Source organism: Cajanus cajan, chromosome 11 (assembly GCF_000230855.2).
Source record: "Cajanus cajan strain Asha chromosome 11, NIPB_CcT2T_4, whole genome shotgun sequence".
Taxonomy (NCBI): Eukaryota; Viridiplantae; Streptophyta; class Magnoliopsida; order Fabales; family Fabaceae; genus Cajanus; species Cajanus cajan.
This window is the reverse complement of record NC_138527.1, coordinates 31,234,217-31,261,553: the sequence shown is the minus strand read 5'-3', so window position 1 is coordinate 31,261,553 and position 27,337 is coordinate 31,234,217. Positions and strand designations below refer to the sequence as shown.

Genomic DNA, 27,337 nt, shown 5'->3' with positions numbered 1-27,337 from the left:
GTTAAAATGTATAAATAAGGCTTAAACTTTAATTTTAAACTGATAAAACACCATTGAAGCATCAAGGATGGGAAAGAGAGCGGTAGCTTTAGGATTTGAAATTTGAAAAGCTCTGAAACTTTAATTAACCATAATTTTTTTTAATTACACGCATCATAACCATGATTTTTATTTTAATTATTACAAGTTTAATTCTACATTGACAAATCGATTTTGGATGCAAAATTAATTTTAAATTAAAGTAACTCTTCGATTAAAAATTTTACACGTACTTAATTTTACTACTATGAAAACATTTAGATATAAATCACATTACATCAAAATCAATTTTGCCATGCTCATCTGGGGACATGCATAATTAATAACTTAAGCAAGGATTCATAGGCTGTGGGTCCTACTCCTATCCCATTTACTACAATAGAAAATGGTTAGGAGTTAGTAGTTGATTAGGACCCAAACCCAACAAATATCTAATCAATTACTCTAACTAAGGAAATACCATTCATTATCTTCACCGGATTCAAATCTCAAAAGCAATAGATGTTGGTCAACTACAGCAATCTTTTCCATGATAATTGGAATCTTAAATTTTGTGTAGATGAGGATTGGTTGGAACTAGGAAAGTTAGTTTAATAACTAGCACTCCCACCATCTTTAGTCCTTTAAAGTTAATGACAATCCATAACATGTATCTGTTACCCTTCCCCCCTTCTCTCACATTAAAGTTTTAGCAAGACCAACTATAATCAAACAAAATTAAATATAGTAAAATATGCGTGAAGAACATTGTTCAACTATTAAACATGCATGTTCTTCTAAGAAAGCAGATCAAGACGCTTGGAAAAATTATAACAGTCAAACGAAAAACACTCTTTATTGTGTAAAGACAGTGCCATCAAAATTCTACAAAAACAATGTGACAACATCCTCGGCCACTCTTTCTTGGATGGCTTGATTTTATAAACATGTACTCTGGCTAAATTTCCAAATTCCAGGAACAGGAAAGGAAATTAAGAATCAACGTTCACTTCGGACTAGACATGAAAATACCGTAAATGAAGGTGTTGAGTGTTGACCTTAAGCAGCAGCAGTAATGAACTGTATTGCCTCTTTGCAAATTCCAGTCATTGTGGCTTCGGGTCCATAAACCTGTAATAAAGATATATTACCGAAAAAGATTAAAGACAGTTCCTAAGGAAAATTTTCCTAACAGTATCAGTTGGGTTGTTCAATACTCCATTACTGCGGAGTGCTAGTAACATACTCCTGGTTAAAGTTAATTGAAGACTACAAAATCATGAGTGCAACTTATTAAATAATAAGTAAGACTAACAAAATTTTGTGATTTCCAATAAATTTCAGCTAATAGTAGAGATTGTATTAAAGAGTATGTTACCAGCATTTATGATATTATCAATAGTAAAGGCATGAGTTATCTAACCTCAATGGGGATGCCAATCTCATCTCCAAGTGCTCGCATTAAAGCTAGACCCTTCTGGTAGTTGGGACCACCTCTCCTCACATAGATGTGCATCCTTGCTGCTTTCAATTTTGATTCCTGAATTGGAATTCAACCCTCAATTAACCCTACCACAAGAAGATTTTCATCATACATCTGAACCCAAGCTCAGTGATCAAAGGTTTACCTTCTCCTTTAGTGCCCGAATTATACCACTAAACGTAGCAGCAACATCAGTGAAGTTGGCTATGCCTCCTCCAATCACAAGAGCTCTCTTCTGGCCATCAGGGTTTGCAGTTGCACACTGGAAAGAAAAAAAGGAGATTATAATCGATACAGAATAGATATGGTATCGGTTGCAAACTTAGCATGCATATCATAAGCTATATTTGGATTTGGACACTACAAACAAGGACTGCATGATCATGTGAATGCAAATGATAAATCTCTAAATTGATAGTAAAACCAAAATTTAAGAAAAGATGTAGGTTAATTACATCAATTACAACTCTGGCGTACTGCAAGACCTCCTCTTCTTTGGGTGCACCGCTGTATTCGGCATAGTTTCCAAGCTCAGATGCAAAGCCAAGATCTCCTACCTGTGTTAATATTTGTACTATGTTAGCTGTCACTTAATGCTACAAAATATGGGTACTGGTTATGACTTTGGTTTTAAAATAAGAGAAACACACCGTATCAGCATAGATGACACTAGCACCTCCCCCAGCTACCATTGTCCAAATTCGGCCCTTTGGGTTCAACACTGTGAATTTTAAAGATGCACTTGTCTGCAATATTAAATAAGCAAAAAAATAACTATCAAAATTGCAACTATAAGCAATAGTATTATTGCATTCATCATAAATTATTCATGAATGTTGTTAAAGAAGTACGAGGATTAAGACCAGGTGATACTGAGAACCTAAACGGATTTGGGTAAACAGTTTAATTAACCAATTATTTAATAAGCTTTTATCACATATAGCTTATGTTATAAATTTACCACAAAACTTGTTTAAATAAGATGAGCTTATTTTGATAAGCTTCACCAAGAAACTTATTGAAATAAGCTAACAAAAGCTTATATGAGTCATAAATTTTCATTAGTTAAAATAAGTTTCTCATTACCTATAACTATAAGCACTTCCAAATACCCCCCCCCCCCTAAAGCATGTTTACTTCCCGAGATTCCTCCAGGTGGATTACAGAAAAATAACAGGTTCATTATCATTACTCAGCCAAAGAATTTTTTTTACCCTAGTAAGGAGAAAAAACAATGTATGTATATGTACTATGTACAAACAAACGCAAACACACATCATATGGAAATAGTTTTAACTTAATTGCTTTAGATTGTATATGCAAGTCAAAGTTATATTTGTGCACCTTTTCATCTAATCCATGAATGAAAGACTCAGTGGCACTCATAACCCTTCCAAATGGTAGTGGAAATTCAATGTCTCCCCATCTACAACAAATTCCACCGTATATGTTAGTTTAAAAATATTAACTGCAAAACATCCACCGGTTTTACATTATAAAACAGAAATCTAGTATTCTATCCTTGAAAATAATACTTGGCATTCATTAGAGGGAAAGAACCTACTTCTTGAAGTTCTTGAAAGCAGCAGTGTCATCTAGCTCGCCTCTCATATCCAAAGGATAAGGCTTTCCATTAACCAATGTGAAAGGATTCATCTCTAAGAAAGTGAAATCCAGGTCTAACACAAAAGAAAAGTAAATAAATAAATACATAAAATAAAGGAAAATGGTACCACTAAAATGTAATTGTGACTTAAGTCAATTGCATATGCGCATCCCCTGATGTTTTGATAACTTGATGTATATATTTTGTATACCTTGAAACAGAGTGAAAACCACTTTGAGAAATTCCTCAATTTCTCCCTTGATCTGTAGAGAAAAAGTACAGGATTCAATCACATGTCCCGATTGATTTACATCAAAAATCAAAGTAAGATGCATAAACACTACTATGGAAAAATGTCCAAAGTTAAACAATTCATAAAATAATGAATTAGCAGTTAAATTGAATTTACCTCCAAGGGAAGGGTTGCAACAAGTGGGGCAACGATTTCTGACGTAATAGATATGCCTGTTGGAACAAATACAGTCTTAACCTGAAATATGAATTAGCCACTTTGTAACACAAATAAGGATAAATTTTACATGGACAAATATAGTATTTAATCTGAAAGGTAAATAATATGCACTGTAGTAGTGTAGTACCTTATCCCAGTTATCTTCAATTTCAATTCCTCCACATTCTGAAAAGCTTATGCTGTTCCCAAGTCTCTCGGAGACAATGTTAAGGTAAAACTCTTCATTGTGTGGGATGAAAGGTTCAACAATGAAAGTTGTTATGGGTCCCTTGCATCCACTCATCTCAACCTATATATTAGAGAAAGACATGACTAAAATACATCAAGGGAGGAAAGGGAAACATCACGAACAACTGAAAAAATTAAGAGTAAATCACCTCTTTTCCAAGACGCTCTTTCACAAACGAAACAACTTGTGCAAAATCCAAATTCAAGGCAACCAAACCGCTTTTGCCACGCTTTCCAAATAACATGTCAGGCTTCACAACCAATTTGGATGATGAAAGCCAAGGTTCCTTCTCTTGTAGCTCAGTGAAATCAGTTGATACAGTAATCTTGAGACACAAACAAACAAATTCATTGATCATTACAAGTTCAACAAGCACCATGCTACAAAGCGACATTTAGAATGGTAACCGATTAAAATTTTAATTAGAACCTACCTACCAACAATGTGGATTTTTTTTTTACATTACATCCAATCATAAACTGTCATGTATGCTAAAATTGTTGACTTTTATAATATCTATTTTAAAGTCATAATCAAGGTGATTTTTAATTGGTTAACAGTATAATTTTTTTTACAATGACAGTATATGAAAATTAAACTCAGATTATTGATTTCTGACAAAAAAACTAGATTTTTTTATTATTTTCATTTGCATTCTCATTATAAAGTAGAATAAATAAATAATACATACACAGACAATATAAAAGTTTTTACATTGTCATCCAATTACAATTTGTCATGTATAATATGCTTATTTCCTTTTGTAATAACTAACTTAAAAAGTCATATAAATGATGAATTCTGATTCCTTGACAATATAAAGGTCGTTTAAATGGCCACCCAATTACGTATTGTATGTTGGTAATTGTTGACTTTTATAATAACTACATTAAAACTCAGCAAATATGATTTCTAACTCGTATGTGTAAAAAATTTTATCCTGAAAGAGCAAGCCTATTAAACTCTAAGTAAATAAGATGACTCAAAACTCTTAGTAAATAAGATGACTTAAATGAGCAATCAAAGTTTCTCATTGAAGTGAAAGTGAACTTGTCCTGAGTGTTAACAAACTCTAGTTGATAGATCTTACGCATAATCGAACATTAATGTTTATAGTAATTATAGTAACCAAGTCATGACAAGAGTACTTACTTGTGCAGACTTGATCGGCAACTCCTTGCCAGAGAGTCTCTTAAAGTGCTCCTTCAACAACCTCTTGGAGTCGTACTCTCTGATCTTCTTGCGCGCCATTTGTTCTTACTCTGTTTCTTCAACCAAACAACCCAATCATCAATAATTCATCACAACAGATCTGAACAACAACAACCACATGCAATAAATTGAAACACCAAATTCCCTGCTCCCCCCATTATAACCAAAAATGGAAAGACCCATCTCAAATTAGCTTCAGGGGACCTCGAAATTGAGATCAAAATCTTAGCTTTAAGACTCGGGAGATGGTAGCGAACACGTAGAAACATGAAAGAAAGGATCAAAGGGAAAGGGTGTAAGGAATTACCGTTGGGTAGAGAAAAGAATGAGAAAGAGGGAAGTGGGTGAGTAGTTAGATCTAACGAACGAGTGAACGAAGGATAAGAGTGTGTGGTGGGTGTATTTATAAGTGAAGGGGTTTGATTATTTTATTTGGGGAAATGGTGGTTGGGTTGGTGGAATGTAAGAGAGATATTGAAGAGGAATTAGGCATACACAAGCAGCACAATCACATGAGGGGTTACCCACCTACTTACTACTCTTTCCTTATCATCAACGTCTAAGTTTCATCTTTCATTCAACCAGTAGTTGGGCGTGTTGGGTACACATATCCGACTTTGTATTTGGAGCAATGTGATTGAAAAGAAAACAAATATTTATATATTAGAGGAATATAATGGAGAAATGTAAGAGCTGTAGTTGTTAGTTGAGGAAAGTGTGTAGATTAATATTTATTTTTTTATGAGTGAAATGGTAAATAGGAGATAATATTTTATGATTATTGAGGACATATCTGAGATGTTTAGATCAAGTATAATTGTCTAATTACTAGTTAGTTGAAGTTCGGTAATGTTTAGTTTGTTTTAGAACTTTACTTGTTAAATTGAGAGCTAATAAAGATCTATTAAACGAATATTCTTTTGGTATCAAATAATTTTTTTTGAATAAGTATGCCTAATTAAATAAAATTTTATGGCAGAGATATTGAACTTGCTTCATAGAAAGTGCAAGTTTAAATCAAATCTCTTAGTATTTATTAGAGCTGTCAAAATGGGCTCAGCCCGGTGAGCCAACCCAGCCCACCACGGGTTCGAGCCGGGTTGGGCTAAAAAAATTTTGCAAATTTCAGTGTGGGCCAATTTTAAACCCGGCTCACCCGGGTTCAACCTGTGGTGAGCCGGGCTGACCCACCAGCCCATAAAAAAAAAAAAAAAATTTCTGCTATTGGGTTGGGCCAAATAAAACTTCATAGACCATCATAGGTTCTCAATTTTATGTATTTTTTCTTCAAATTATGTAATTAGTGTAAGAATTTATTTACTTTTCTCTAGAAAAGCTTATGTGCATACTATTTTTGCAGGATTAGGCATTAAATTTGATTACACTTTTTTAAATTAGGTGATTTTTTCAAATTAGGTGAGCCAACCCGTTTAGCCCACCAACCCGTGGTGGGCCGGGCCGGACTCAATTTTTTCCAGCTCACCAATAAACGAGCCGGGTTGGGTTGGCCCACCAAAGGCTCAACCCGTGGTAGGCCGGGCCGGGCCGGGCCGGGTTACCCGTTTTGACAGCTTTAGTATTTATGTTAACCCATGATAATAGTAAATTATTATATACTTTATGATATTGAACTCCATTTTAAGAATAAAAAAATATAAAAGAGAAATGTGTAAAAGAAAAACATAGATTTTAAGAATAAAGCTTTGATGTATTTTAAATTTATGAAAATCAATATTTTCTCTGCATTTATATTTAAACAAAAACATGATTTTATAAAGATTAAGAAAGTCGGTTGAATTAATTCAATATTCATGATTTCATGTAAAATATAAGCTACATTTTATAAAATATTTAATATTTTTAAAATTAAACTAGTCTAAGCATTAGTTTGAAGTTCAATGGTTTAACTATAGTTGAATCGTGATCAAACCAACATGAAAATTATTATTATTATTATTATCATCATCATAATAATAATAATAAATAAATATAATATTATAATATTAAATATTAAAATAAAATATTATTTATAGATTCTTAATATTTAATATATATGTAAAATTTTGAATTATATATGATATAATATTTAAGTTTAAGTTTTGATAAAATATAACAATGCTTAGTAATAATAAGTTTACATCTAGAATAAAAAGCATCAAATTAATATAATATAAACTATAAAAAAAATAAAGATGTTAAAAATTATAAATTAACATAAATTATTAAATTATATTTATGAGAGATATTAAAAATAAGTTATTCTAATTTATAACTTTTATAAAATATTATTTAATTTAAAAATATTTTAAAAATATATATTTATTTAATTAACTCGGGTCAAACTATTTGAGTGATTTTTTACAGTTTTTGACCGATTTTGAATCCATTCTACCGATTTTTGATCGGTTCTCTATAGAACTATTTTCTGGTTGAATAGAGTCTCTTTTAAACCGATTTTATGTTCGATCAGCCAATTTGATATGATTTTCATAACTATGAAAATGTCTTTAACCACAATTATTATACATGTAGCTTCTACTTATTGTTTAAGGGGTGTTTTTAAAATTGTAGTACTCCATGTTAAATAAATTTGGATGGACTAAATTTATTTATATTCAAATCCAAAAAATTTAAGTATTTTTTCTTATGTATAAGTTTAGAGAAAATACTTTTTTTAATAACAAATGTATTTCTCTAAGTGATGATTAAAAATTAATTATTTTTACTTGAAATAAATTTCTTCCATAGAGTCTTTCTTACCAATCATGTTGTTCACTTATTCTTAGTTTGATTGAAAATGAGATGGGAAGAGGAGGATGAAAATTACTTCTTTGTTTATCTGTCATTCAAGTAAAAAAGTAAATTTTTTTTGGTTAATCTCCTATGCAAATTGCTTCCATTACTTCTTGACATGAAATTGATTATTTTTATACAAGAATTACAATTTCAACAAATGATAAAATTAAAAAAATAATGATGATAATAAAGTTTAATTTATAATTATATATATATATATATATATATATATATTATTTTAACCTTTTATTATTAGGTCAGTTCTAATATTTTTTATTTTTTATTTTCTTAAAAATAAATATTTTATATAACATAATTTAGTTTTAAAATAATAATTAATTTATACTAAAAAAAATATTTAATAAAACATTAAAAATATTAATATAAAATTATTTTTATATGATTTTTTTGTTTAAATATGTTTTAGTCACTCATATTTGAGTTAAGACTAATTTTGATCCATCAAATTTAAAATTTTCACACTTCATGATTAAAAATCTCTCATTTTTATTTGCATAAAATCTCACACTTCATGATTAAAAATTTATCACAGACCACTCACATTCATAGTCTACAATAATGTTAAGAACAAAAATTACAAATTCAACAAACGTAAATTTTCCCTTCTTTTCTGTTCACAATGTCCTCCATCATTTACATATCGAACCACCCCTCTATTATTTTAGGCGAATGTTGTGTCATAAGTATAAATTAATCATTAATTATTATTTTTTGGGACAATGCTCGAGTTTTTTACTCAAATAATACTATTTTAGAAAAAATTTACCTAAATAACAACCGTATAAATTTATTTCCTAAACTAACATCATTTACTGTTCACATTCAAAACGGGTTGTTCTGATTTCAGAACGGACCGTTCCAGATTAAAAAATAACACATGACGAATGGATCAGAACGGGCCGTTCCAAAATTGGAACGAGCCGTTCCAAACTACTAAAACAAGGGTGATTTAGTAGCCCAGAACAGGCCGTTCCAGACTACTAAATAGGCTTGTAAATCCTAGTTGAGAACAGGTCGTTCCAAACATGGTTGTTGTGAGTTAAATTTAACTCCAGAATGAACTGTTCTAGACGTGCCAGAACAGGTCGTTCTGGTTTTAGAACGGGTCGTTCTGCATGTGAATTTTACACATGACGAAGGAGCCTAGAACGGGCCATTTCAGATTCGAAACGGGCCGTTCTGGTCACTCCTGACCTCTATAATTAGGCGTTGAGGAGGGGGAGAAAAGGGGAACTTAGAGAGAGGTTTTAGAGAGAAGGACTCTAGGCCAAGAAGCTTGCTTTTAGAAGATTGAGGTTCCCAGGTTGAGCCTCGGAAGGAAATTCCGCTTCTTCTCGGCTCTTGGCAATGTTGAGCCAATCTTCAGGTTATGGAAGCTTCATGCATTGTTTTCCTTGAAAATGGTTAAGTTGTTGGGTGCGGATTGAGTTAAAAAGTTGGGTTTTGTTGTTAGTGATTGCATGTAGCTGTTCTTGAGTTTTAGAAGTTGTTTATAACGTGGTTTAGTTGCTAAGTTGCCTGATGAAGATGAGTTGAGTAGTTGTTGGCTTAAGTTGTTCATATGTTGTGTGTTGATAATATGTGATATGTTGTTAAAGTTGTTATACGTTGTGTATTTGGTGAAACTAAGTTGTTTTTATGTTGTTTATTGTTGAATTATTAATAAGTTGAGATGTATAAGTTGAAGTAGTTTATTGTTGTAAAAGTTGTTTAAAGTTGTTAAGTTGCATTAAGTTGATTTAAAGTATCAAGATGACTATTGTTGTCAAGTTTAATGAAGGGTGTCTATAGTTGTGAAGTCGTAAAGTTGATATTGTGATGACTATAGTTACTCAAGTTGTTTATTAAAGTTGTATAAGTTGCCTATTGTTATAAAGTTGTATAAGTTGCCTATTGTTGTAAAGTTGTATAAGTTGTCTATTATTGTAAAGTTGTATAAGTTGTCTATTGTTATAAAGTTGTATAAGTTGCCTATTGTTGTAAAGTTGTATAAGTTGTCTATTGTTATAAAGTTGTAAAGTTGCCTATTGTTGTAAAGTTGAAAAGTTGGGGACATATGGTGAAGATATATGTCCTATGTTGAGATACATAGTACTAAGGTAATAAGTTGAAAGTTGTTTTAAAGATGAATCCCTTAGTACTGTGTGGGTGACATGGAAGTAGTCGATTCATGTCATGGTTGAATGACCAATTTGAGTAAGGTATCTAGTTAAAGATGTAGTCTTTGACTAGGTACTAGAGGGTGCATGGTACTTGGAGGACAGTGGGTGGGCTAACTCCATATGTGGATTGGTGATGCTAGTCAAGGTCGTGGTAGGCTCGTACCCAAACTCTTCTGTCCTAAAGTAGTACTGGACCTTTGAGTCTAAGTGGCACACTTAAGCAATCACCTATTGTTGTTTATGTCTGGTTCTCTTCGAAATTCCTAACAATGTCCTATACCTGACCTGGTTGAGATAGGTCAAACGCTGGATTCAGTAGGGTTTATGCCACCTAGACTGCTCAACCTCAGTTGTTGGAGATCTCCTAGTTGTATATGCGTGACGACGCATTAGTTGATGTTGCATGAGTTGTTCATTCAAGTTGTATATAATGTTGTATGAATGAGTTGATAGTTGAGTTATTGTGATAAATACTATGTAATTGTGTTGTGACGAGTTGTTGATCACTAGGACTAGAGGAGAAGTTTTCAAAGTTGCTCATCCCATTGTACGGATTGAGATAGTTGTGGTGCTCTGAGAGCCCAATTTGTTTAAAAAACCCTCCCTTGGAGTTGATGATTTGTTGTTCTCCTCTAGGACTTGGTTGGTCTCGTGTGTGGGTAAGGTCGAGGCACACGTGTATGAAGCGACCACGGTACAGGGGACAGGCCGAGCTATACCGATTACAAGCAGCCAATTTGAATAAAGTGCGATGTGTTGAAAATGTTATTGCTAGTAGATTATATTATATATCTATTGTTGTAGGTGTTGTGTTGCTTTAAGTTGCAAGTTGAAAGTATAATTTTATTGCTGTTTATTATATGTTGATGTTATTTTCTTATGATTATTGTTGTGAGCTTACCCTAGCATGTTTTCCCGTGTGGTTGGGACTGCGATGACCATACCTTGGTATGCGAGCAGATCAGGATTAGGTGCTATGCTGGCTGGGTGAACTTCTTTTTGGTTGGGACTTAGGAGGAGGGCTGACGTTGTATTGAGTTGATTGGTAGCAATTTGACTACCTAGTTGTTGTATAGGGTATTATTCCCTATTTTCAGTTATATATATTATGGGACTTTTTAGTTGTGTATTCTCATTATATATATAATTGTTTAGTAGTGAGATTTTATTTTATACTTGTATTTGGACGCTATAGACAGTGTGAGACCTGGCGGGTCGTTACACTATATGCTAGAACGGCCTGTTCTAGAAGCAGAATGGCTCGTTCTGGTTCCACTTTTCATGTGCTAATTTTGAATTTAGAACGGTTCATTCTGATCTATTCACCATGTGTTATTTTTTTAATCTGGAACGACCTGTTCTGAAATCAGAACGGCCCATTCTGAACTTGAATAGTAAATGGTGCTAGTTGAGAAAATAAATTTGCACAATTGCTATTTAGGTAAAAAAAAATTTAAAACAATATTATTTGAGTAAAAAATTTACAATACTTATCGACAATTATGTTTATGACAATAAAATAAAATAAAACAATCTCTAAAACACAAAACCTAAAAAAAAAAGGTAATTTTGACTAAATTGATGATCAATAAATTAACTTTATTTATAGATCCAAAACTCTAATAAACACACATTTAAAGATATAATTAATTAATAACATGTTTTATCATTAAAAATTACTCGTGTATGAATTAAATAATATTAACAATTGAACCACTAGGTATAATAGCGAAAATTATTACCCACAAAGTTTAAATTATGACGTTTTTTTTACATCATTACACATACGAAATGTGAATAATTATATGCTCTTCATTTTTTTTATATAGATACACTTCATTTTTTATGAAACAGTCTTTAGTATTAATTATTATTTTCATTAGAAAAATACATTTACTTTCCATACACATCTTTCTTAATTTTGTACAAAAGAAAAATCTTTCTTAATTTATTATTTTCTTATAATGTGTGTAGAGGAAGGTTTATTTAAAGAATAAAAATAATTATTTATTGTCATTTGAAAAATAATATATGTTAGGTGGGATAAAAAAAAACCAAAAATAGGCCATCTTTTTCTTTTGGTATTTAAAATATGGCCAATGAAGAAAAAATAAATAGTGGTATGAATGTATGAGTAGGCCTTGCATGAGAGAAAAGTTCAATTGAACAAGGTGATAAGAATTGAAGCAGCCCTCTATTTTGAATTTTGAAGTCCATACATTAGTGTAAAGGCACCACTTATTTATTATTTCCCATATTTGAATTTTGAATTTGGAATATGTGTCACCTACCCCTACCCCTACCCCTAACTTGTGTAGTAAAAGTTAACTCAACAGAGTCAAATTATCTGTTAGTTAAACTGTGGAATTTATTTGAGAAATTCAGACACGAATTCTAATAATTAATTAAAATTAATATAATTATACTATTTATAATATATGTATGTATTTAATTATAATTATTTTTTAATGTAAATTTCTTCACTTTTTGAAGAATTAAATTCATAATTTTTTCAAATGTTAAGGACACGTGAGTAAAGAGATAAAATTAAATAATAATTGTTACTTGTTAACCTTTATGAAATATTGTAGAAATTAATATTGTGAAATTTCACAAGATTAGTAAATAATTTAAAGCACTTTCTCCTTAAAAACATTTTTCTTATTTTTCAAGCTTTCAAGAGATAGTACATAGGAAACGACATACCTCGTTTGTCGTTTGGCACCATATTTGAAAGCAGCCTCAAAATTCGTGGTCGAAACGAGATCCACAAATCGGAAAACCCAGAGCGCCGTCGAAAACCGCCGTTTGCGGCGGTAGCACTCGCCTTTGTGTCCTCTTTATCTGCGACGGAGCCTCTCTCGGCTTCTCACTCTCCGAACGCCGAACGCGACACCGAAACGAAACGCCGAAAACTCGATTTCGCAATGGAAGAGTTGGAGCAATGGAAGGAACAGCTTTCTCACTACTGTAACCTAGCTGTGGATCGTCTTCGCGAGGTTCCCCCCGATCAGCTCTATGCTGCTGCTGCTATCGCGATTTTCACAACGCTGCTTCTTCTCTCGCGTGAGTTTCGCGGTATTGTCGAATTCTTACACTTTTAATCGATTATCAGTGTTAATTATTGGTTTGTGTTTGTAGTGAGGTTGTTCAAGCGTGCTAAGTCAAACACCGTTGTGTTGACCGGGCTCAGCGGGAGTGGAAAAACTGTTATCTTCTATCAGGTGTTTGCTCCAAATCACAATTATTGAGTTTCTGCGTTCATTGCTTCTGATGTTAATCCTCAATTCAGTTTTTTTTAATTTGTGGTTTGGATTGTTTTGGTTAATCTGGAATCTGGAGATAAATTGTTGTATTAGGTTTTACACTTGGTGAAGAGGGACTGAGGGAGTGAGGGTTAGGTTAGGTCATTGCTGAAAAGTTTTTGAAATGCATAGCCTGGTGCCTTGTAGTGTTGTTAAATAGCCGCTATACGGTGCTATAGCACCATTTCATTGCGCAATTCCTTGGATCTTTGAAATGCATAGCCTGGTGCCTTGTAGTGTTGGTAAATAGCCGCTGTAGCGGTGCTATAGCGCCATTGCATTGCGTAATTCCTTGGATCTGTGATTACAACTCCGTCCGCAATTGTGGCTATTATGGTGTCATGTTTGTAGCATGTATCCTACATTCTCTTGTCATCTCTGCCGAGTCTTCAACTAATTGAACTTTTGAGTTAATATTATGTCAATTCGTATGCCTTTTATTTTTAACTTCTAGGCGCCCTATTTGCCTGAGATGCTATCTGTTATATGATGTAGCAGATTATTGGCTTTTCTGCCATTTCTTGCAATTCGCAATGGATAACATTGGTGCCTTGATTGTTGGTTGCAATAATGATTATGTAACAAAGGAAACAATTGTAGTTAATTATGACCAAATGGAGCTTGTATGAGGTCATTGTCTATGCTCTATAGTCACAACCAATAAGCTCAGGATGACATTTAAAATTTTTCAACAGACTTCATTCCCTTTTTGTACTTTTCATTATTATTTTGATGCATCTTGATTTTTTGAGTGCTGTGGCTATAGGCATTGTACTCATTCAAGAATTGTTCAAAAACGAAAACATTTTGTAATCAGGCTCCTTGGGAAGTATTAACAAGCATGCTTTCCTTGTGTTGACTTTTTTCCATGCTAACATAATGTTCTTGACTTACTTTTCATGCTTGCTGCAGCTTAGGGATGGCTCTACTCATCAGGGTACTGTTACATCAATGGAACCTAATGAAGGCACTTTTATTCTTCACAGTGAGAAAACAAGGGTAACATTTTAGCCTCCCACACTCAAATAATTGCTTTAATGTACAGGCCTAAACATTTACTTCTCCTTTAAGATGCAAAAAATTGTGCTTCTCATCTCTAGAAATAGAGGATATTAACCTTTTATTGTTAGATGAAATTTGTTTGGGATGTCATAGTAGATGAAATTGTGTATATTTTATTTTCTTATCTTTCTTTGTTGATTGTGGAATCAGACAATAGAATAGACTTAAATATTTTCTTATATTTCTTTTATGTTGACAGAAGGGCAAGATAAAACCTGTTCATATTGTTGATGTTCCTGGGCATTCTCGGCTTCGACCCAAACTGGATGAGTACTTACCTCAAGCAGCTGGGATAGTTTTTGTGGTCGATGCTTTGGACTTCTTACCAAACTGTCGTGCTGCTTCAGAGTAATTCCTTCTGTTCATTTGCTAGGTTACCATCTTTATAGGAAGTATGAAGTAGCACTTTTTATTGATATTATCAGGGAGCCACTTGTCTTCCGTGGTGGGAAGTATCAACATACTCTTAAGATATTTTAGCATTTAATATTAAATAACTGGTCATTTCCCACTACTCCTTAAGTCCTTAGGAAGAAGGGATGTCAGCAGATAAAAAGGATACTAACATTGTCGTTTATTTTGTTAGGTACCTATATGATCTATTGACTAAAGGAAGTGTTGTGAAGAAGAAGATTCCAGTGCTTATCCTCTGCAACAAAACAGACAAAGTCACTGCTCATACAAAAGAGTTTATCCGAAGACAGATAGAGAAGGAAATGTATGCCTTTAAATCCCAATTTTTTTTTATCTCTACTCACTTTATCAATCAGCAATTACTTTATGATTTCATTTTATTGTCCAGTTGATAATTTTTGTGGTCTGTTGGATGGGACATATGCACATTCATATGTCAATGCCGTTATTGTTGATTGGTTCACATTGAATTATCTTCTATTTTCTTTTAAATACTCTTATCTTTTAGCTTCATTTATTTAGTTGCTTATCTTTTACGCTCTTAATCAACTGATTGATTTGTTTTGATCTTGAAAATGTGTATAGTTATTTATTATTTAATATATGATAACCTGATTTTTTTTCATGATTTCACTGTCGGCTCTATTTTTGACTCTTGATATTCTTTTCCAGAGACAAATTACGGGCATCAAGAAGCGCAATATCAGATGCTGACATTGCAAATGAGTTCACCCTGGGGGTACCCGGCGAGCCATTTTCTTTTACCCAGTGCTCTAACAAAGTAACAACTGCAGATGCTTCTGGTTTAACTGGGGAGATATCTCAGCTGGAAGAGTTTATCAGAGAACATGTAAAGCAATAGCTGGGTATTGGGTTTAAACTCAGATTTTGTTGAATTGAACGAATGAGTAGCGTTTTTTTTTTTTTTTTTTTATCTTGGTTACTTAGATTTCAATGTGCTGTTTGGATGAGAAGAGGCTAAAATGAGAAAGGGGTTTGGGGTTGGGGTTGTTTGGAGTAGGAATGACTATGTTGGGAGCAATGAGGATTTACTTCATGGTAAATCCTGGTATACTTATTAGACTTTAATGATTCATCCAATTGTATCGGTACTTTGTATTTACTTTTATCTGTTCTCTTCCGCTGCGTCACGTGCTTTTTTGCCCCTTGTTCTCAACTTTATTCAGATTCTTTTGGTTGCTTTTCTCCTTTGGTCACTTTAACTTTTACGTTGGGTGGCATAACCAAGAAAAGGTAGAGGGTTGTTTTACCAAAATGCAATTCAACGAATCATTTGCCCATTTATGTAATCATCATCATGCTGCTGCTCGTCATGTAATGATTGGTAACTAGTTCTACCCGAATCGGATTTGGCTCTGTTAAAATGATAATCCCCTTTAGAGGAAAAAGTAAGTGATGTTAATTGTTGATCAGAAAATCAATGGTTAACAGACATTACGTATGTATGCATAAAAAATTATGCATGTATGTATTAGAATGTTAAACCATATTTTTCTATTCAACGATTAAAATGAGCCAAATCCCACTGAAGCATGCTCTTAGCAAGAAAAACTTATAGCTGCAGATATCATCACTCCCTAATGTGGCGGGGCCCTCATATTCCCAAACTGTAAGCCCAAGAATGCAAGGTTTTGTAAATTTAATATGACAATTCTGGGTTAGAGTGGCAACATGGCGCCGGTTCTTCCTTCTAACCATTAACCACAATAGTAGTTTTTTATTCTCATCCAATAAAAAATTCATGGGGGCATCTGGGAAATGCTTGGAATTTGGGTTGTTTGTGTCACGCGCTTACTCATCGAGTAATACCAAGAGCATCCATCCTCCTGAGATGTCTTCTCGCTCGGCTTTGACTGTTTAGGGTTTAGGTTTTTATGAAATTTATCATTGCAGTATCGCTCTAATTAAATTTATTATGTATATATACATAATATCAAACATTGATTTCTCAATAATGACCAAGATTATGTTGCTTTAAAAGAGTTACTGCTTTGCTTACTTTAGAAAAACCGGTTCTGATTGAAGCTCTGCATGGGGTACATATTTTTCATTGGGAAGGCATTAGCCTTATCTTGAGTTGGTGCAAAATTCTATTGACACTTTTTTTGTTTATTAAACTAGACTAGTACTCTTGTAGCCGAAAAAACTAGAGTAGCAGCCATGTAGTCAGCACGAAGAACATCACAATAGTGTATACACCAAAAACAATCCATTTTCAATTAAAATGCAGATGCTATTAATATCCTAACTGAATACAAAATAGTTATGCAGATTTTACTTAGGCTGATTAACTCGATGTAGGAGGATATTATGGAAGACACCATACCATAAACATGGTTAGATCAGAGAAGTTTCATGAATTCAATCTAAAGTAGCAAATACAAATACATATCCCCACAACTACACCCGCAAAAACAAAATAAAATACAGTCATCTAAACACTTTTTGAGGGGAGGGGGGATTCAATTCTGATATTCAGATCAAATATTCTTTTGCCACAGTGAAAGTAGCCCTACTCCGATGACTATTCTTGAATGTATTATCACCGTACAAACTGACAGGACTCAGGGAACAATTTTGACAGCCACAAGTGCTTCAACTTCATTACCAAAGCAAAAACGCCATAGCATGGAATGTGCAATACACCCACAGCTAAGTACCTAAAAGGTCCAACAAGAGATACACGTCATCATCTTAATGCCTATATTAGTTTCATAACCAATTGCAGCATTCAGTAACATATAAGATAAACACATGTAAATGTGGCATAATAAATTGCTCCTTGCTAGCAAGTTTATTTTTAAGTTTAGCATATTTGCAAGCGTTGACCAAAACAAAAATTCTAGTTTCGATGTCAACATCACTAGATATGCAACAACATCCTCTCATGTGATGGGATAAGCTTATGTCAATCAGTGGTGAGGTTAATTTTTAATTTTATGGATTCTATATGAGTGGTGGATGCATTGAATTTAAGAACATACCATAAGGGCGCATATGGGGATGACAAATCAAGGAAAGGATAGGGCCACCTGTAACAACGGTTAGCAAAACTATGAACAACAGAATTGTGTCTTGTGAAAAGCAACAATCAGGAAATGGGATAATCGTTTTTACCATAATGAAACACAAGCATGGATGACCCACTGAAAAACCACAAATATAGCCGTCCACAAAATAAAATATGCAAATCGAAACACTGGAAACCTCTGCATGTGTTGAGAAGTAGTTGTAAATTGGAACTAGGTATTTAAGGAGAAATAATATAAGCAAAAAGAAAATAAAATAAAAATCACCATGCAATTCAATGATGCGTCTCCGAGGAGGAATATAGCATTAAGGGAGTGCAAGCAAACATCCATCTGCAAATTGAAAAGTAAAAACATTAAGGGTTCATTAGGAAAATATATTATGAGTAGAAAAGTACTATCATATTCTATTAGAACTAAAAGTGAATACTATGTACATTCATAAACCCTCAATAACCTTTCTTTGGCTTATTTGGTTGTTCTATCGTAAGGTATTTCAAACAACTACACCTATTAATTACGTATTTCGTGAGGTAATCAATGTTTAGCACATGCTGGAAAATGCTCTAAATGTTAATTACATGCAACATGTTCTAGATGAATGTCATGTAAGTGAAAGACAGAATTACTGGTAGCAAAAATTTGAATTAAAAAAAATAGCAAAACTGTTCCCTCACATTTAAGCAAAATAGGATACAGCTGGATTCAAGGATATGATGAGTTGCAACAGGAGAACACTCTCATTAGTAACATTGATATTCAATGGAAATTTCCAAAGTGTTCCAAATTTTTTTAACAAAACTGAAACTAGAAAGGAAAGGCCAAACATTCCTCAAAACTTTTATTAGTAAATTAACTTGTTAAGTATAACTTTCTTAACTATAAGGATAAATGGCAGACCAGGGACAAAATCAATAATACTCACAAATTTCAGCTGGAAATCATGGGGTGTCATAAATGGATAAAGGACAAGCCAGAATACAATGTCAGTGAGCACTACAGCACCTGCACAAGTCTATATATTAAAGAAAGTGAAAACAAATCAGTAGATTGCCTCCTGAGTTCAACCAGTTAATAGCACAATGAAATTCGAAATCCATTATGGTGTGTTTGATAAGCAGAAAAGGAGAAAGATAAGCAAGAAGACAACATTATGAAAAACATAAAACTTTAATGGAGTGACTGCGTCACAGCCTTTTACAAAATTATGATCATTGTGGAAACTTTCATCTGCAAATTTATATTTTAATACATAATAATTTTTATTTTAACACTTTTCTCTTTAATCAAATAAATAACTGGGACTTACAAAACTATAAATGATTAATTAGCTGTCTTGGTAAGGATAGCATAATTACTACAATTATGAGCTTATAGAAGAATTCCTTTTCAGCCATGACAGATCAAATAGGAAGTAGGAACTATCTTACCTAATCATTTTATTTTAAACAAAAAGTTATTAGAAAGAAAAGAGGGGAGTGAGGCTAAAAGAACAAGAAAAACAAGTAATTCCATAAAGCTGCTCAATCTCTAAAACAAAATTAGTAAAACAACACAGAGAGTGTACAAATAGAGGATGTTGACTGCCTAAAATGCCAATAAAACAAATTTCTCAAATTACTTTCCTCACTATGATCAAATGTTGCTGATGTTGGGATCAATTGTGGATAAATTCTCTTCGGCCCCAAGGAAAAGCCAGTTAAAAAATTTTATTTGGCAACCCATGCTTTCTCCATGTCAAAAACAGACACTTTTACAAGCTAAACATTTGACAAACATGAAGTTTCCTAATAACTTTTCAATTCACGTATCTTTATACTGCTTCAAGGCTTCCAACTTCAACCATACCACCTTTCTTTCTCGATTAGTTAAAATAAGCGTAATGCAATATATATATATATATATATATATATATATATATACCTCCAATAAAATCTTGAAGAAAAAATCACCTGAAAAATTATTTGAAAAATGTAACCCCATACACCAGCAGTATTCCTAGAGTGGGGCTCCTGATAGGCACTGGAATTCTTATACAGGGTAGGTAATTCTGCAGTCCCATCAAGTGAAGGAGCCACATAAGAGCCTTCTTCAGCCTCTAAATAAGTTTGATTGTGTTTATAGTAACATCCATATATGGAAACACAAGACCCAAGCTGAAAGTGAAATTGAGAGCAGAAGTCACTAAGAGAAGATATAAAATGAAAACACAGAAAAGAAAAGTCAACTAATAGGTTCAATTGTTTGCTCTAATGACCACATGAACCTGTAAGTTACAGAATGCCATATAAACCAAATCGAAAGATCAAAGAAAATGCAATTTTATTATTATAATATCAGATGACTTGAAGATGAGAAGTTTTACCCCAAAGTAAATAGTGACCAAAGTAAATGTCCACCTGCTCGGCAAGAAAGAAAGAAAGAAAGAATCAGCCTATTTCTAACCAACAGACCCGAGAGGGAAGATTACGACAGTGATGTTTTATCATAAAAGTTAATCATTTAGTCATTTTCTTCCAATATACACATGTGCCTTGAAAACTATAAAAGTTCTTCAATGTTGACATATGTGACCAGATGGACTCAAATATTCTGTCCCTAATCAACACAATACTAACAATTATGTGCAAAAAAAAGTTTACTACCAACTAAGAGAGAAGTGTCATTTTTCACTTAGTTGGGACAGTATTTCAAAGGGGAGAAATTATTGAGGGTACAGAGAAGGAACAGAAGACTTGAATCCTTTTCGTATAGTACAAAGTAAACTGCAACCTACAATGAAAATTTTCTTCAAAATCCCTAATACTGGATTCGAATTGAAAAAAACTAATAAATAAGTGAATGTATAAGCAAAGTTATTGAGTTAGCAATAAATTAGGAACAAGTGCAAATTAAATATATAGAGCAAAAAATAATAGCCTTTTATTTCTTTCTCAATAAAGAAAGCATGCATACAAGTCTAGGAGCATTGGGCAACTTCAAGCCAGCTTGTCTATAACTTGTTTAACCTATCTCATCACTAAATAGCTGTAGAAAAACTAGAATATACAAGATATGTGTAAATGTAGCTTACTGAGTGTAGAAGAAAAATATGCCACCTCCATCAACAACCGCATTGGTAATGATCAAAGCCAAAAGCACAATAAAAGAAAATATCCTGAAAGCAAGCAGCCAAGCAGGATGAATTCCTTTAAGACATGTATTCCATGCTTCATCCTCATAAAGCGAACCAGCTGTTTCTCGCTGCCTTTCTCTTCTCTCATTCCTCAATTTATTGAATTCTTCATACTTCCATATCAAAAATGATGCTAGACCCATAGTCATTAAAATAAATACTGCACATAGGAAGAACCTCCAATTCAACCAATAACTTAGGGCAGTAGTATCTTCTGCCATGGTGGGCAGCCAACTATGGCTCGAGGAACCTGTTAATGTTAAGAAACTGATCAGTTACTTATACTTGCTTTAGCAAGTATGTGTTCCTGCTATCTTTCTTAAAGTTCTAATCACTCGGTTAAGACTGCGTACTGGATATTCCCAAGTACACAAGTTATGAGGGGACAAAATTTAACAGGTCAGGTTCAGATGAAGAAAACGTTAATAGATACCAATGATGCATAGAATTAGGCAAGAAAAGAAAGAAGGGCATACTAAAATCCTGTTTGGACAAACTTCTCTATAAATTTTTATAAGAGAAAAAGATAAGAAAGTAAGATAAATTTAGCTTCTCCCGTGAGCTAAATCAACTTAGGCACTTGACTTTTGTAGAGACTCTCTCGTTTGACTTATTCAAAAGCTGAAGTGCATAAATTGATCTTAGCTTATGAGAGAAGTTCAATTCATTTTATCTTGTTATTTTATTCTCAATTTATCCAAACAGTACCAAAGTTATTAAAAGCAACAAAGACGAAGGAACTGCTCCCTCCCACCAGGAAAACATCATCATAATTACTTTTGGTACCTGAGTACATTTGAATAATAGAGGCAGGAGTACAAATAGCAAGAGTTGATCCACATATTTTTCCAGAAAATAATGGGAATTTAGTCAGAATCATCTCAAATTCTCAACTGAGTCAGTTCTTCACAACAGGGGGAAAATGATGGGAACATAAACCGAAGAAACAACAGGAATATGACCAAAGTTCAACAGCAAAAAACACACAGGCATTCAGAGAATTCAACCAAAAAGAGTCAGTATTTTGCCATGGTTATTCTATTCTTCTCAAGAACACATAAAATCAAGTCCATAAGACAAGGAGCAAATTAAGAACCCCTCCGATCAAACCCAGATTCCTTACTTGAGATGGGTTTCACTAATATTCCAAAAAGTTCAGTACTTGATCAAAATGAAGGGATAAAAAAAACGATTCCAAATTGAAAAAAAAAAACTAATAAAAAAAAAAGGCGTAGAAGCACTCACAGAGGGAGATGAGAAGTAGTACTAAGAGGGCAGAAGCGTGAATGGTGAAAAAAGATGCCTTGGTTCGTCGTTTTATATGGGTACGTACGTAGGAGAAAAAGAAGCTGAATATTTGTAAAGTGTGAATGAATGAAGCAAGAAAATTGGAAGCATTAATAAATTAATAAACAGTGAGAAAAGGTAACACGGTTGATTGATGAGTGGCTTGGGACCAACTTCGATTCACCGGAGAAGACAAGACGCGCTTTTTCTCTCTTCCCAACATTTATTTCCTACGTCTCCTTCCTAATTATTCAAAAATATTATCGTTTTCATTTAAGGTTACATTTTAGTTTTCTGTTCTGTTCGTTAGTCCATGTCAGTTTCTTTGTTAAATGCAAAAAATTAAATTAAATCTTTTAATTATATATAAATAAATATTTAGCTCATATATTTCAGATTGATAAAAAAAAAAGTATACAAATTAAAATAATAGTTGTAAGTATCTATTTTTTTTAATTATTGTTGGTGTATCTGATGTACAATATTTATCAACGTTTGATTTGGTGAGCAGATCGGATAAAATAAAATAATTATTTTGGTTTATTCTGATCATTAAACAGATCATAAAGAGTTTTTTTAGTTTAGTTCAATTGATTAAACTGTGGATAAAATATAAATTATTAGATTGTTATAATCTTTGGTACTTTAAATTTGATTCTTAGGGATAGGGAAAACAAAAAGGAGATTCCTAAAACTATGGTACCAAAGCATATTTTTTATAATTAACACGTAAAACAATATTTAAAAATGATAACGTGTTTTTGATATGTATAATTTGTTATGCATGTTTTATCCTTTATTTACCAAAGTAACCGCATAAAACATTCTTTCTGTGTGTATAATTTGTTATGGTAACAAAATATTTGTTGTGGTTAAAAAAGGAAATTCTTGAAATTCATGGAACTATGGTAACAAAACATATTTTTTTTATAATTAACAGGTAAATCTATAATTTATCTCAATAATATCAAAAGGTGATAAGGTGTTTTTGGTATATGGATGTTCTATTTTTTATTTATCAAACTAACGACAGAAAACATGCTTTTTGTGCAAGGTAATATAATAACTTTTACTATTATATTAATTAATTAGTTAATTAATTTAAATTGCTGCACGACACTCTGCAACCAATTACAACTGGATCAGTTTGATTTGATCTTCGTGGCACTATATATATAGAGCGGGAGAAATTATTTATATTTATTTAAAATATTTGTAGTTTTATTCTTTTTTTATTATTTATACACTCTCTTCATCAAATAAAATAACGATTAATATATAAACACAAAAATTTAAATGGAACACTTTCTATTATAGTAGTTGTAACATGTATATAACTCACTACTTCTCTTATTTTAAATTTCTTTTTTTCTTCTTATTTTACATTTCATTAAAATAAAATGTGTAGAAATATAAAATATCTCAATCATATTGGTATTTATAATTTATAACATTAATAAAGAAAATATCATATTTTAGTGTCTTCGTTCTTTTGAACTTTTTTACATTTTTTATTAATTTGTTCAACCGTTTCAGTATTTTAATGTTAAAGTTTAAATATATTGTTAGTTTCTATAAAATGAGTAAGTTTTGATTTTATTTTATTTTATTTTATTTTTTTCATTCTTCTAAAACTTAGACTATTGTTTTTAGTCTCTTATATTATGTAGTTATTTTATTTTATTTTTTTATTTATTAAAGGGTCAAGTGATCATCTCAAGTGTCACTTACACATGTTAATGATACGATGTTAAGTATGACACTTCTAAATTTTTTATAAATTTTTAGAATATATATTATTTATCTACCATAAAATTATTGTTAAAGATAAAAAAATAGTGATTTTAGATTTTGCAAAGATGAAAATAAAATAAATTAAATTACAGGAAGTAAAAGCAAAATTTACTCATTTTATAAGGACAAAAAATAGATTAAATTTATATTTTATAAAAAAATTTTAAAATATCAATTCACAAATTCTATACTATAATGTTAACGGAATCATATATATAAAAAACGAAATAAGTAGATTGATTAATATTAAATTGTTTTAATGTAATCATATGTTTCAAGTGTTATATGTAATTGTATGAAATATTTAAAAGAACATCTTTAATTAAAAGATACATGTAATTTAAAAATAAATAAATAAATAATTGTGGCTTCTAAGTTCGAGGAATGATCCTAATTGACGTGGTGAGGTATCTTATGTTATCAAAAGAAATTTCTTCAGAACGAGGACGAGCCAACGAAGCACGTGGTGGGGACTTGCTGAATTGAATATTCCGTTAAATAGAAGAATACAAATTCACAACTTCTCCTTCCCTTCTTATTTCTCCCTTCATTGGTGAATAAATAATAATTAAAAATCTATTTTCAATATATTATTAATTTAATAATAATTCAATTAACAATGTCGCATACCTTTGAGTTAAAAGAGTTGAGTTATTGTAAAAAAATAAAATAAATAAATCTTACTCTCGAGTCATCGTTATAAAACACAATTTTTTTTAAAAATGGTAGTATTTTTTAAAAGAGTATTTTCAACCAGAGTTGTTTATGTGTTAGTTAATAATACAATATTATTTTAATATGTCATATATAATTTTAGGTTGATTTAAATTAAAGAGAATTGTTTATATAAACAACTCTTCCTTTAAATTGTTTAGTTTTTTGTATACATGTAGGAGAGAAAAATACGAAAATATGATAGTTTAAGAGTTATATATCTATAACTATTAATAAAGGAAATATATTTTTAAATAATCATTTTATCTCTATTTTTTTAAAATTTTTTTTGTTTATTTGGTTATGCAGAAACTCCTTATAGATAAAAAATAAAGTGGAGAAAATATATTTAAAAAAATATAATTATTTGTGTAATTATTAGAGATACGAATGATCCTCTATTATATGCTAAATTTCATCAAAGACTTAAGTTTAGTTTTAACATTTGGTATCAAGATCTTATCATGTTAATCACTATAAAATATAAGCAAAAGGCGTACCTAAACTCGTAACAATGTATAAACATTGCAAATTGAACTTGAGAGAACTTTTTAATTATCCCTTTATCTTTTTATGATAGTGTCGAGAAAAAAAAATATTATTATTTTGAGACTTAACCTATTTATAGAAAATCATAAGATCATTTTTTGATATTTTTATTTAAATCCATCACAAAATAGAGTTATCCTTTAATCATTACACATTAAAGATCTATACACTATCATATACATAAATATCTAAATCATTTATACATTATTAGAATAATTTAATTAGGCATAACTTTATGTAATATTGAATACATGATTGTTAACATATGAATCCATTGTTTGATTAATGACCTAATATTAGTTTGTCTGAACTTAGAAAAAATTTAATCCATTGTTGAATTAAGGATCTATTATGAGTTTTTTAAATTTGGACAAAATTTAATAAATAAATATCATTTCTCATATTTTAAGCTCTTGAATCGTTATCTATTACTGATTATTGATGTTGGTGCACAAATTTTAGTATAAAGTACTATTCTTTTTGTTTCTACTCTATTATAAATGGATATTAGTTTTTCTCAACTTTATTTTCATGGTGATTATAAATTGTACCTGTCTGAGGGCACACTCGTAATCTTTTGGGAGGTGAAGGGCCGAACGGGGGCTTCAAGTGGATTCTTCGGAGGGGGAGGTACCTGCAAAAGGCACTCCGACGCTCAAGTCAGGACAAACACGATTTTCTAGGGTAATAAAATGAATAGTGACGTACCTTGATATAAGTGACCTACTTATACTACCTCTGATGGGCCTTGTCAGTAATGGGCCTCTTCTGAAGCTTACCAAATTAGGAAATATGACGCTAATCGGCTGATTATGTCTTAATCATGCGTTTGTCCTTGTTAACCGTGATCAATACCGTAATCCTTATTTTATCCCTCGACTCATTGCCGAGCCAACAGGTAAAGGCTTGGGATGCTGGACGTCTTCGGCCGTTGGCCGGGCTGACAGGTATTTGTTCGGTTATCCTACTCGGTCGGCGCTTGGCCGAGCCGATACATAGCATATGGAGATGCATCATGGTGTTATTCTTATCGGTCTTCAACCGGGCCAAGATTGCTAGCAGACTCTTCTCGGCTTTCGGCTGTATGCTGAGCCGATGTTAACGTCGAGGTTTGTGTGGGCATGGTTGTTTTCAGTCTGCATGGGTGTCTGACAGAACGGCACGTGTTGGTCCACGTGACCGATAGGATCCCTCCGGTACACAAGCCCCCCAGCCTTCAGGAGTGAAACGACGCAAAGGGTAAATTTGATGTTTCGGTTGTGGAAATTAGTAGGGAATGTGGGGAGTCGTGACCATAGGGTATGTGTGTGTCTTTGGAATACGGAGGGTTGTTCCCTTTGAGGGAAGACTTGTACAAATTAACGGTTACAACTGCTGGTGGAACGCGAAGGGTTTTAACCGTTGGGCATTGATGACGCATGCGAAGGGTTACAACTGCTGGTGGAATGCGAAGGGTTGTAACCGTTGGGCATTGATGACGCATGCGAAGGGTTACGCATTGTAGACCATTGGATCTAATTGATCCAACGATGTGCAAAGGGGTGTGGCGTTTGACATAGTTGCAAGGAACGCCTATAAATATGCGTGTGGTGGGGACCCAAAGGTACGCGTTTATTGTTTTCTCCGTGTCGAAGTCACAGTGCAGCTGTAGCGTTCAAGCGTTCTTTCATCGAGGCCAATCAAGATCCACTTCTAGGTACGTTAACATGGCGGATGTAGATGTTGTTCAAATCGGCTCCTCTGGGGACACAAGTGATTCTGCCGGAACCGGGTCGCGAGCAGCACCGGACCGACACGACGTATCGACCTCGGCTTCCAATGGGGCAGATAATGTAGAGTCCGTTTCCAGGTCCAAACCGTCGCAGAGTGGGAGTGACTCTTCGTCTGCGATAGTCTCTGATGGTCATCCGAGCAGGGGTGGCGGGGCTTCCAGGCGTTTTGCTCCCATAGGGACCCCTGGGTATTCATGGGTGCACGGGGAGGTTGGC

At 32.7% G+C, this 27,337-nt stretch overlaps 3 protein-coding genes across 4 annotated transcripts; 1 reads left to right on the top strand and 2 right to left on the bottom strand.

The window, feature by feature from the left end:
• Positions 1 to 743: 743 nt before the first annotated feature.
• On the bottom strand, positions 744 to 5,523 carry LOC109800662 (ATP-citrate synthase alpha chain protein 1). Of its 2 annotated transcripts, none has more exons than XM_020361478.3 (13): positions 5,328 to 5,523; positions 4,961 to 5,076; positions 3,957 to 4,133; positions 3,707 to 3,868; positions 3,517 to 3,597; positions 3,319 to 3,370; positions 3,066 to 3,180; positions 2,846 to 2,927; positions 2,152 to 2,247; positions 1,957 to 2,058; positions 1,647 to 1,763; positions 1,442 to 1,558; positions 744 to 1,149 (listed from the first exon to the last, which is right to left on the bottom strand). In XM_020361478.3, exons 2-13 carry the CDS (start codon positions 5,057 to 5,059, stop codon positions 1,078 to 1,080), a joined length of 1,272 nt encoding a protein of 423 aa, XP_020217067.1. In that variant the 5' UTR covers positions 5,060 to 5,076; positions 5,328 to 5,523; the 3' UTR covers positions 744 to 1,077. The 2 variants fall into 2 exon arrangements, with proteins under 2 accessions (XP_020217067.1, XP_020217068.1); XM_020361479.3 differs by having other exon boundaries at positions 4,961 to 5,070.
• A 7,183-nt stretch (positions 5,524 to 12,706) lies between these two features.
• Positions 12,707 to 15,931, top strand: LOC109799823 (uncharacterized). Its single transcript, XM_020360457.3, has 6 exons — positions 12,707 to 13,065; positions 13,141 to 13,223; positions 14,217 to 14,303; positions 14,566 to 14,714; positions 14,953 to 15,084; positions 15,453 to 15,931. Exons 1-6 carry the CDS (start codon positions 12,927 to 12,929, stop codon positions 15,640 to 15,642), a joined length of 780 nt encoding a protein of 259 aa, XP_020216046.1. The 5' UTR covers positions 12,707 to 12,926; the 3' UTR covers positions 15,643 to 15,931.
• A 1,207-nt stretch (positions 15,932 to 17,138) lies between these two features.
• On the bottom strand, positions 17,139 to 22,511 carry LOC109799822 (uncharacterized). Its single transcript, XM_020360456.3, has 9 exons — positions 22,251 to 22,511; positions 20,904 to 21,255; positions 20,196 to 20,229; positions 19,783 to 19,986; positions 18,756 to 18,845; positions 18,098 to 18,163; positions 17,919 to 18,010; positions 17,786 to 17,833; positions 17,139 to 17,461 (listed from the first exon to the last, which is right to left on the bottom strand). The coding sequence occupies exons 2-9, from the start codon at positions 21,224 to 21,226 to the stop codon at positions 17,344 to 17,346; spliced, it is 975 nt and encodes a 324-aa protein (XP_020216045.1). The 5' UTR covers positions 21,227 to 21,255; positions 22,251 to 22,511; the 3' UTR covers positions 17,139 to 17,343.
• Between the last annotated feature and the right edge of the window lie 4,826 nt (positions 22,512 to 27,337).

Coding starts and splice junctions, on each gene's coding strand:
- LOC109800662 (XM_020361478.3), bottom strand. CDS start 5,059: ATGGCGCGCAAGAAGATCAGAGAGTACGACTCCAAGAGGTTGTTGAAG. Junction 2,928..3,065: donor GCTTTCAAGAACTTCAAGAA/GTAGGTTCTTTC, acceptor AATTTGTTGTAG/ATGGGGAGACATTGAATTTC. Junction 1,764..1,956: donor ACGCCAGAGTTGTAATTGAT/GTAATTAACCTA, acceptor TTTTCTTTCCAG/TGTGCAACTGCAAACCCTGA.
- LOC109799823 (XM_020360457.3), top strand. CDS start 12,927: ATGGAAGAGTTGGAGCAATGGAAGGAACAGCTTTCTCACTACTGTAAC. Junction 14,715..14,952: donor AACTGTCGTGCTGCTTCAGA/GTAATTCCTTCT, acceptor TTATTTTGTTAG/GTACCTATATGATCTATTGA. Junction 15,085..15,452: donor AGACAGATAGAGAAGGAAAT/GTATGCCTTTAA, acceptor ATTCTTTTCCAG/AGACAAATTACGGGCATCAA.
- LOC109799822 (XM_020360456.3), bottom strand. CDS start 21,226: ATGGCAGAAGATACTACTGCCCTAAGTTATTGGTTGAATTGGAGGTTC. Junction 19,987..20,195: donor TGGTCACTATTTACTTTGGG/GTAAAACTTCTC, acceptor TTTCACTTTCAG/CTTGGGTCTTGTGTTTCCAT. Junction 17,834..17,918: donor CATGCTTGTGTTTCATTATG/GTAAAAACGATT, acceptor CCGTTGTTACAG/GTGGCCCTATCCTTTCCTTG.